The sequence below is a fragment of the Drosophila albomicans genome, chromosome X, assembly GCF_009650485.2.
Source record: "Drosophila albomicans strain 15112-1751.03 chromosome X, ASM965048v2, whole genome shotgun sequence".
NCBI classification, from domain to species: domain Eukaryota; kingdom Metazoa; phylum Arthropoda; class Insecta; order Diptera; family Drosophilidae; genus Drosophila; species Drosophila albomicans.
In genome coordinates, this window is record NC_047627.2 from 13,643,572 (window position 1) to 13,654,736 (window position 11,165).

An 11,165-nucleotide genomic window follows, 5' to 3' on the forward strand; every position below is an offset into this window, starting at 1 on the left:
TCCAGGAATTTAGTCAGTCTCACTCCAGTCTCAGTTCGAACAACATCTAAATTGTAACAAACACTGAAAACAAAAATTTTAAATTTTAGACCAAAATTTATATTGTCGAATTTTTTCGTTTCTTTTATTTTTTTCATTTATTTTTTTTTTTGGAAATCAAAAATGTGTTCTCCTTGCGGACCGTGCAGCCCCTGCGATCCATGCTGCGGGCCCTTCGAGTGCTCCCCCAAGTGCTACAATGCGGCGCAGTTGGAAGCCTTGCCCCAGTGTGCGCCCCGCATACCGCCGCCGTTCCCCAAGTGCATCACAGTCCAGCAGCCGCCGCGTCTGATATGCAAGAAGCGTGTGGTCTTCACCGAGAAGATCGTGCCGGAGCCGATGGTGGTGAACCGGTGCAGACAGATCACGGTGCCGAAAGTTGTGGACGCCACGCGGGTGATCAAAGTGCCGAAGCTCATTTGGGTCTCGCAAATGGTGCGGGAGCCGCGTGTCATATACTATCCATCGATGATACCGGATCCCTATGTCGTCTGCTATCCGAAGCGCGTCTGCGAGCCACGCGAGGTCTGCCAGTCGATCTTGTGCCAGCCCAAGCCGCAGACCATCGATATTCCGCCGCCCCGCGAATACTGCTGCTATCCAAATGGACCCATCAACTACAAGCCGAGTGCCGCCTGTCCGCCCTGTCCGATTGGACCGTGTGCGCCCGGCGGAGCGTGCTGTCCACTGCCCTGCTTCTCCACCAATCAGTATCCGGTGTGCGAGACGCGTTGCGGTCCCTGCGGACCCGGACCCTGTGGCCCGGGACCATGTGGCCCTGGACGTTGTGGACCCTGTGGCCCCTGTGGTGGACCTTGTGCAGTGCCCAATTGTGGTCCCTGTGGCCTGACGATGCCTTCGGGGCCGTATATTCCTGCGCCGTGTGGACCTTGTGGAACAGGTTGCGGCCCACTGAGCAATGGACCTTGCGGACCTTGCGGACCCTGTGGACCTTGCTCGCCGCCTTGTCCATATGAGTCGCCAGAGTGCGGACCTTGTTATCCTTGCGCACCAACGCCTTGGAATACACATTGTGGACCAGTCGGCCCCTGTGGCCCCCAAGTTCCATGTGGACCTTGTGGTCCATGTTAGAAAAGCCTTTGAAAGTCTATTTACGAGTCGGCCGAATCCCCGTTTATAAATGCATGAATAAAATATTGTGATACCAAAACTAGTCAATTATATTGCAATAGTCTTACCCCAAAGTGAGAATCTTAATGTCGAGAGAAGCTTCTTGTGCCCATCCGGCTGTAACCGCCCACCCCAAATACATATATGTAACACAAGAACCATTGAGAATATATTTTTTTTAGCTGCGATTATTAGCAAAATATATTTGCAAGTATTCATTAGAAACAATAAATTCAGAAAGAATTCATTTGCTCAAGAATATGAGCACTTTAAGGAAAAAATGTAGGTACGAGGGCTGCTATTTATATTTCTGGCCTAATAATGAAAATGCGAATAATTCTAAAAAAAAATGGATTTATTGTTTGTCACAGTATTCTCCAGCAAGATTTATATACTTTTGAATGCGCTCAAACCAATTGTCGAAGCACTTTTCCACTATGATTGAGGCACCTCCAAAACATGGTTTTTGAACGCTTTAAAAATCGACGACCACGCCTTTTTTCCTTGATGTGCTGTTTTGTTTTGGGCTCATAACCATAGATCCATGATTCGTCACCTGTGACGATCTTATAAATGTCTTTTGAAGCACAGGGAATGTATTTTTTCAAAATTTCTTTGAACGAATCCACACAAGCCTTTTATTGAGCAATTGTCAAATTGTGCGGGATCCAACGAGAACAATCCTTTTTTACGACCAGGTGTTTATGCAATATCGAATGTATTCTGGTGGAAGAAATGTCAAAGGATTCCTCTATCTCACGATATGTCACATGATGATCTAGCATTATCAGTTCACCCACGGCATCAATGTTTTCGGGCACAACGTCTGTTTTTGGACGACCTTCACAACCTTCGTCTTCCGGCGAGCATCGGCCACGATAGAATCCATTAAACCAGTTTTTCACAGGGCTATAGGATGGCACTTTATCGCCTTACAAAGATTTAAGTTAATCGGTCCACTCTTGTCGTAATAATCCAAGTCGAAAGTTGTGAAAAATTATTGCTCGAAAGTGTTCACGAGTAAGTTCGATTTTTCTGCCGAGGTAAGTTTTTGATTAATCGCTTATCGATATCAAACTTGGTCCCACATGAAAATTTGTATGGAGCTTTTATCGATAAGAGTCCAAACTTTTTTTGGGAAATAGCCAGTTGGTCCTAAAATGGCTAGAAGTGACCTAGGCCACAAACTTAAATAGCAACCCTCGTATAAGTAGCGCTCTTCTTTTAATCACGTTTTTCTATCGTTTAGTAGTACTGTTGACCTTTTCAATAGCTCACCCGCACAGTTTACATACATATGTCACCTCCACGACGAGATCGAACCTTATAAAATGCCAGTTGAGCCAAATAAAATACCAGGCGAACATAAATTAGTAGCAAGCAGAAATACAAAAATGTTGGAAGCGCAGTAAAAGTATTCTGCAAAATATAGGTTGTTGAATTCTAAAAATGGTACATCCTAAAAGTATGCCAAGCTAAATTTTCGCAATTTCAAATGTCATGAGCCGCATTGCTGCAATTAATTTGCATCCTGAAAGTATGCTTTAAAATATCATCAGAAATGGAAGTAAAAGTATGCTGGAAATTATATATTGCATCAGCACACACCATACAAAAATTGTCTATGATTCAGAAAGTGTCCTGTATTTCGGTCATTTGAATGCCGATCGTGATATCCTTTGGATCAAGGATTTCTCTAATAATGACACACTGATTGCTGTACTCAAAAGGACTAACATCCTTACAGAATCCGAGATAAAATGTAAATTTTAAATAGTCTATATCTCGGTCATATCCTTATTGATCCTTGTGAGTCCTGTGTCAATCAAAGCGTACTCGTGAGTACTTTTATCCTGCCAAATTTGATCCTTATCGTCCTGGTAATTCTCGAGTTATCCTCAAATTACTAATTTACGTATTTTCCATTAAGCCAATGGAACTGAAAAATTACAAGTATTAGATATCAATCGATAGAGTTGGTCCTTACGCTCCTTCCAATACATGTCCGCTGAAAATGTAACAGGATATGGCTGAGATATACGCATTTTTAACTTTTATATGCCACATTTCACCATAAAAGTATGCTTTAAAATATGTTTACCCAACAATTGGTCAGCCGCAAACCAACGACGAGATCGAAGATCCAATGTAAAATGCCAGTTGGGCCAAATAAAACACCAGGCGAACATAAATCAGCAGCAAGCAGAAATACAAAAATTGACTGGGCGAAGTAAAAGAATGCTGCAAAATATAAGTTGTTGAAATCTAAAAATGGCACATCCTAAAAGTATGCCAAGCTAAATTTTCGCAACTTCAAATTTAATGAGCCGCATTGCTGCAATTAATTTGCGTCCTAAAAGTATGCTTTAAAATACAATCAGAAATGGAAGTAAAAGTATGCTGCAAATTATAATTGCATTAGCACACACCATACAAAAATTGTCTATGATTCAGAAAGTGTCCTGTATTTCGGTCATTTGAATGCCGATCGTGATATCCTTTGGATCAAGGATTTCTCTAATAATGACACACTGATTGCTGTACTCAAAAGGACTAACATCCTTACAGGATCCGAGAAAAAAAGTAAATTTTAAATAGTGTAAATCTCGGTCATATCCTTATTGATCCTTGTGAGTCCTGTGTCAGTCAAAGCGTACTCATGAGGACTTTCATCCTGCCAAATTTGATCCTTATCGTCCTGGTAATTTTCGAGTTATCCTTGAATTACTAATGTACGTATTTTCCATTTGGCCAACGGAACTGAAAAATTACAAGTTTTTGATATCAATTGATAGAGTTGGTCCTTACGCTCCTTCCAATACATGTCCGCTGAAAATGTAACAGGATATGGCTGAGATATACGCATTTTTAATTTTTATATGCCATATTACACCTTAAAAGTATGCTTTAAAATATTTTTACCCAACAATTGGTTAGCCCCAAACCAACGACGAGATAGAAGATCCAATGTAAAATGCCAGTTGGGCCAAATAAAATACCAGGCGAACATAAATCAGCAGCAAGCAGAAATACAAAAATTGACTGGGCGAAGTAAAAGTATGCTGCAAAATAATAGTTGTGGAATCGTGAAAAGAGCGCACCCTAAAAGTATGCCAAGCTAAATTTTCGCAATTTCAAATGTCATGAGCCGCATTGCTGCAATTAATTTTCATCCTGAAAGTATGCTTTAAAATACCATCAGAAATGGAAGTAAAAGTATGCTGCATAGAATATACAAATTTGCTTTTTGCACTACAAAAAGTGTTCTGTATTTTGCCCATTTAAATGCCAATCGTAATAAATAACTATTGCAAAATACTATTAAATTTTCAGCTGATGTTTTTTAAGCTTTTACAAATAACAACATGAACATTATTGCCAACATTTCCTGCAGAAACAAATGGTTGATTGTGTCATTACAGCTGTAAACATTAAAGTTGTAATGGAACATATTAGTAATAATTGATAATAGCTGCTATTCGGAGGAACAAGTACTTATGAAACAAAAGTTTAGACTAATAAATCAGACTATCAATTAAATTTAACTACTGCAATTGTTCGATGCATTTACGAATAAAAATGTGACAAATTTATATATTCATCCATTTCGAATATAACTGCGTTGTTAAACCCTTAATATGTTCAACCGTTGATAATAAAAAGCACAATTATTTGTTGTATTTTGTTTTTTTCATAAAATAGAATCAAATGCATTCAGGCCTAGGACATGTGTACGACGGTGTTCGTTATGTTTCAAGCTAAGCAAAACAGTTGAGAGTAAAAAATTAAATTCATGTACAGAATTACGCACATAATAATGTAGGCGACAAGGCGGTATCATTTCTTTTTGGCATCCTTCAGACCGGCACCGGCATTAAACTTGAAGAATATTATATCGCCGTCCTCGACTGTGTAATTACGTCCTTGCTGGCGATACTTGCCGGCAGCCTTTGCAGCTACCTCGCTACCTTCGGCCTTGAAGTCATCGAAATGCATCACCTCAGCCATGATGAAACCCTTCTCGAAGTCGGTGTGAATGCGACCAGCAGCCTGGGGCGCTTTCGTTCCCTTTTGAACGGTCCACGCTTTGACCTCATCGGGACCAGCGGTGAAGAAGTATTCCAACTGCAATGCCTTGTAGCCGGTCGTAATGATCTTGTCCAGTTGGCTCTTGCACTTCGTCTCCTCCTCATAGGCCTTGCGCTCCAGATCGTCTTTCTCGCTCAGCTGCTGCTCGAAGGCACCCGAGAAGGGAATGAGCAGTGCTCCAGGATCGTGTTTATCGATCCATTCCTTAATTTTTGGCAGCCACTTGTTCTTCTTGCGAATGAAGTCTTTGTCCGACAAATTCACCAGATAAATTGCTGGTTTCGATGTCAAGAACAAGTACTTGTTCAGGGTTTCAATCTATGGATTCGAAAGAGATGGTTAGTGAGTGTGAATGGGATAGAGATAATAGTGTATTTGTTAACCTTCATGTGTCTAGGATGGCCTTTGAATCTAATATAAGTGTCTATCATATTTGGTGTAGTGAATTGAACATTTATATCTCAGAAATATAGAAGATGTCCTTTCAATATGAATATGGATAATCATTTGTAGTTATTAATTAATTATTCTTATAGCTCTGGATTAACACTATATTTAGAGATAAGATTGATTTTAAGAACTTTTAATTATATAAGCTCGTTCATTTTATAGTTTGCGTTGATTTTTGCAATTATCTTAAAACAGAAAAATAATTGCAAAATCTTTCTTAGCACTTAATAAAGTGCTAATCAAGATTCATATTTACTCCAAATAAAAAAATGATTTGGTAGATGTTTTTTTTTGTCACTTTAGATAGTGTCGCCAGAGAATTACTCAAATATAATATAGGATAGGTGATTTCTAGTCTGGGTTTTCAATATTAAGAATTTAGCTATACAATAGTTGTCTTTTGTTAAAGTATTAATTAAACTTTATATAGTATGTACAGCTGTGAACTTTGAAATAGCAGTGCGACACAAGAAAAAACAAAATAACGGATTTTCATATATTCCTTTTTGTTAGTTGATCCCCGGCACATTATTTTTGTAAAGTGAAACATATAGATAAGAAACTACCAAAAACCCCGTTAGATTTGTTCAGTTTTTCTAAAATTTTGATATTTTTACCCAAATGCACCACTTTTGGGCTGAACTTTAAAATAGCAGTTTTTTCTTTTCTTCCACTAAAAAAGCCGAAATTGTTTTTAATTTTATGAAAAGTGAGTTTAATTTGGTTTATTATTATAGTTTATACGACAATACACTATAACTATGAAAAAAAATTAAATTTTAGTGTGTAAAGGACCTAACTGGTCCAATGTAGAGAGGAGGTCCTTTCTTGAGCTTAGGAAGGAGCAAAATTGTATAAAAAAGTTCTATGTCACCTAAAATGTTTTACCAAAATGGTTTTCAATGACATAAATTATAAATAAAAGCCTGAAAACCGTGGTGCGATACAAAAAACCACAATTTTAGAGGACCGATGCATAGTGCTCTTCAGCTAAACTAATCCTTTTGCATCCTCTAGGGATATTAAAGCAGGGCTGAGTTGGGGAATCAGTGAAGTGGCTATTGGCCGAAGACTGGTGGATACAAATTTGAATACCCGAAGTCCAGAAAAGGTGCCATTACTTGGTAACAGACATCTCAAAGCGAGGTGGGAGTTTGCCACGCGCCACTTGAACTGGCCACTTCCCAAATGGCGTAATATCCTTTGGACAAATGAGTCTAAACTGGTGTTAATTGTTAGAAAAGTTCAAGACAATATGTCCGTTGACCACCAAACACCGAGAACGACCTAAACCATACCCTTAAGACCGCTAACCATGGTGGTCCTAAAATCATGATATGGGCATGTGTTTCATACAGTGGTGTGGGACCTATAAATATGATCGATGGGATCATAGACCAAAAAGTCTTTGAAAATACGTTGAGAAACATCATGCTGAAGTATTCTCAGGATGAAATGCCCCTTCAATATGGACTTTTCAGCAGAGCCACGAAACCTAAACACACCGGCCAACTGGTCACGGAGTGGTTTGGTCATGAAAAAACTGATGTAATGCCATGTCAGCACAGTTCCCGGATTTAAATCCGATTGGGAACTGATGGAGGACTTCAAGCATTATGTTGCCAAGAAATCCCCGACATCTAAGCCACACCATTGACAAGTTGTACAGGAGGTATAGGGCCAGAATCCCTGCAAGCGTTGCGAGGACGTGGTGGACTCCATGCCACGTAGCTGTGAGGCTCTAATAGCCAATAAAGGCTACACAACAAATTATAAGGTCGTATTCAACTCGAAATTTAGAAGAATTAAGTTATTTATATGATTTTTTGAAATTTATTAATTTTTCTTTTGGCACTGCTATTTCAATGTTATTCATAAAGGACCCAATTTCATTTGTTATTATCCATATTCGCTAAAATATTGAATTAGCCAAATGGAAAAAAGTGTTTAATTATCAAAAATTAAATACTTTATGCTGTTATAACTAAATTTTATCTGGAAGTTGTGTTTATATCAGTTTTTTCCAATTTTAAACGCACTGGTCACTAGCACTGCTATTTCAAAGTTCACAGCTGTATATTTCTTTTCGAAACTTTACTCACTTAGAGTATAATGTTCTCAATTCAAATCAAAAGTAAAGCAAATGAAACTAGAGCAATCATAGCAACAAGAGGGTTAAGAATGTATAGTGTTAGGGGGATTTCACTTACATCGTGGGCATTCCAGTCCTCAAAGCGCAGGTGACGCTTCTGATCGACCAAGATTTCCTTGATCTTGACCATTGAATCGTACTCGGGCTTCAGTTTCTTGTCACCGCCACGGGCCACAACCTTTTCGAGCTTATCGAGTGCCTGCACCAGTTTCTCCTCATCCTTGAGCCGGAGCTCTTCGGCAATAATTTCCAGATCACGAACAGGATCCACTTCGCCTTCGACGTGCGTTACATCGGGATCCTCGAAGGCGCGACATAAATGGAAAATGCTATCACAGGCACTAATGTGCGAAAGAAAGTCATTGCCCAATCCTTGGCCCTCGGCAGCGCCTTTGACCAATCCAGCGATGTCGACCACATTCAGATAAGCGGGCACAACGCTGCACAGCACAGGAAAGGGGAAAAAAGCAAAATCCGATTTAGCACTCAATATACAAGACGGTAAGACAGACAGACAGACGGTTACTCACCTGGCAGGCTTGTGGAACTCCACGAGGTAGTCGAAACGCTGGTCAGGCACGGGCACGCGACGTGATGGTAAGGCAAGCAGCGAGAAGGGAGAAGAGAAGACAAAGCGCATGTTAGCTGGGATTGGGATTTGAGCAGCCAGCCAGCTAGCGAGCCAGTGAGCCAAGCAGCCGGCAGCGTCTTTTTGGCCAATCAGTGCAATTTTCTATAATTTTGTACAATCACCATCGATGACGATGGCGATGACGACCCCACGAGCCACCGCCACAGCAATAGCAACAGCAACAGCAACAACAGCAACTGCCACACTCGATTCTAACCAAAATGAAGTCGCTCAAATTAAAAAACGGCCTCGCTGCAATTTGCATATGAAGCAGCAGCAGCTGCTGTTGTTGTCCTGGCCACGCCTGCGAGACGAGACGAGCCGAGCCGAGACGAGATGGCAGCCAAGTTAGAAGCGATTCAGGAGCAGCGATGCCAATTTAGCTATTTTCACGACAAAATCTAGTTATTTGATAATTTGTATATACTAAAATGTCGATAATTGAAGACTTATTTTCTATACAAATTATGCATTTCAAATTATAATATGAAATAAAGCAACTTTTCTGTGTTTAACTGAGACTGACAACAAATCCTTAATACAATACACTTGTTAACATTATATAATTGAATGGAAATGTTAAAAATCCTGATACAATATAATTAAATGGATAACTGTGTGCATTTAAGTGCAAATTGTTCAAGCGAATTTCAAAATCTGATGTCCAAATGATGGAATAATCTAATATTCGTACATCTCAGTTAAAGAAATTTAAAATTAAATAAACTGCATTTTATGATTTCCATACAATTTTGTGTAGCTATCTTAGATGTGCAATTATCGACCTATACTAGAAATTTCTCAAAATCCCTGATTAGAATAAGTAGCTATTTTAAATACTAATTAATTTTGTAAACATTACAGTTGAGTATAGTAAGAAGGTCTAGATTAGCACACGCTAATGAATATTGTAGAATATAAAACACAATTTTGTGAATAAATAGTAAGACACAAAGCTGAATACTAAAAACAGACAGGCGGACGGATATTTTAGCTTCTATTTTTCTTAGCTGTTTTCTAACTCACTCTCTCGGTTAACTGCAACTTTGGCAGCACTGCTGGAAGTTGTTGGTGTTTGCTGCAGACGCGCTCGACAATCGATCGATCGAGAGAAACAAAGGCAAAATTCAAATGCCAATGATTACAATGATTATCAAAATGTAAAAAAGGCAAAGAAAAAAATTAAAAACAAAAACAAAAAAAAAAAACTGAACGTAAATTGCGATTGGCCGGCGGCAGAAGTCATGGTTGGTAATTGGAATACTTATTCTCATTGGGCTTAATGGTGCAGAAAGGAAAATTCTCAGCCGGCGCGGCGCTTTGGGTCAGCACATTGAAAAATGTTGACTTGCCAACGTTGGGTACGCCTACGATGCCAATGCGGAGATTGGTGCCAATGCGTCCGATCAACGGCTTGCGTTCAGGTTCATCATGCTTCTTAGGTGGCATATTGTTGTTGTTGTCTGCAATACAATACATACATATTTAGTTTGACTTTTTACTATTTTTGGCCACAGCCGCCATTCGACATAACCTCAAAGCCAAATTGTTTGCAGCATTTTGTGTACGTACGAACCTGCTGCTGCTGCTGTTCCGATTAACTGTTCAACTAGACACAATTATTATTGTGCACTCACGATAAATAAAAGAAAACAAACAAACGAACTTTTACGCAAGTTCTTTCAATATATTGAATACAATCAATATAAAAATGTTTTGCTGTTTAGTAGCACGTCTGTGTTGACTGCGGCGACCGACCACCTCGTTGAACGATACAGCCAGAAAGAGAGAGAACGAACCACAAACAGCTGTCAGCTGTAAGCAATAGTATGCAATAGCGCCGCCAGCGGTTAAGCGGCAAACCAAATGCTGTTTGTTGTGAGTTCTGTGTGTATGTGTAGCAGCCAGCTTGTGTTTGTTAACCTTTCAAATATTAGTTTACCGTACAGCCGATGGATGGCGCATGAAATAAGCGCGTAATTTGAACATTTTAATTGCACAGGTGAATAACATACCAGCGTGATTTTAGATTATAAATCGTATTCGTATTCCAATTGTATTTAATATTCGAGCTTTATTTTATTTCTTACTTTTCGTTTTGCCGTCGCTACGAAACAAGCTGCTGCGTTGTTGAAAATATAATAAATATGAAAGCGGCGCTGTGAAAGTGAAAGATACATTCGTGTGGACGTGCATCAGATTGTTAAATATCTTCAGGAATTTTGCAGCGCAACTTGTGTGGATGGCTCGTCGTGGGATCGATCAGCAACGGTGCAGCATAGTAACATACTATACAATATAACTGTCAAGGTCACTTTGCAGACGCACGTACACACAATTTACCGAGTTAGTGAAATGCCCAAGATAATCAGTAATTACGCATAATTATTAGATCGATCGATTTATTGCACACTGAAACGCAACCAGATTCAGATCCAGATCCCCCAAATGAAACAAAGAGAGAAGTAGAGAGAGACGGCGACGAAGAAGGGTAAAGAGAAAGATGGAAGAAAAAATATAACTGATCGTTTGAACAATTTGACCATTTGATTATTGTTATTATTATTTTCTTTTTCATTTTTTCTTTGATTTCAGTCTCTCGAGTTTATGGTTCAAATTAAAAGCGCCGCTATGCATGAATGCCCCAGTATGTGTGTGTGTGTGTGTGTATGT

General features: G+C 39.4%; 2 protein-coding genes across 2 annotated transcripts; one reads left to right on the forward strand and one right to left on the reverse strand.

The window, feature by feature from the left end:
• The first annotated feature begins 7 nt into the window (after positions 1-7).
• On the forward strand, positions 8-1,210 carry LOC117577907 (DBF4-type zinc finger-containing protein 2 homolog). Its single transcript, XM_034262904.2, has one exon. The coding sequence runs from the start codon at positions 163-165 to the stop codon at positions 1,129-1,131; it is 969 nt and encodes a 322-aa protein (XP_034118795.1). The 5' UTR covers positions 8-162; the 3' UTR covers positions 1,132-1,210.
• A 3,640-nt stretch (positions 1,211-4,850) lies between these two features.
• On the reverse strand, positions 4,851-10,287 carry LOC117577905 (obg-like ATPase 1). Its single transcript, XM_034262902.2, has 5 exons — positions 10,069-10,287; positions 9,761-9,955; positions 8,392-8,452; positions 7,920-8,301; positions 4,851-5,577 (listed from the first exon to the last, which is right to left on the reverse strand). Exons 2-5 carry the CDS (start codon positions 9,939-9,941, stop codon positions 5,008-5,010), a joined length of 1,194 nt encoding a protein of 397 aa, XP_034118793.1. The 5' UTR covers positions 9,942-9,955; positions 10,069-10,287; the 3' UTR covers positions 4,851-5,007.
• Between the last annotated feature and the right edge of the window lie 878 nt (positions 10,288-11,165).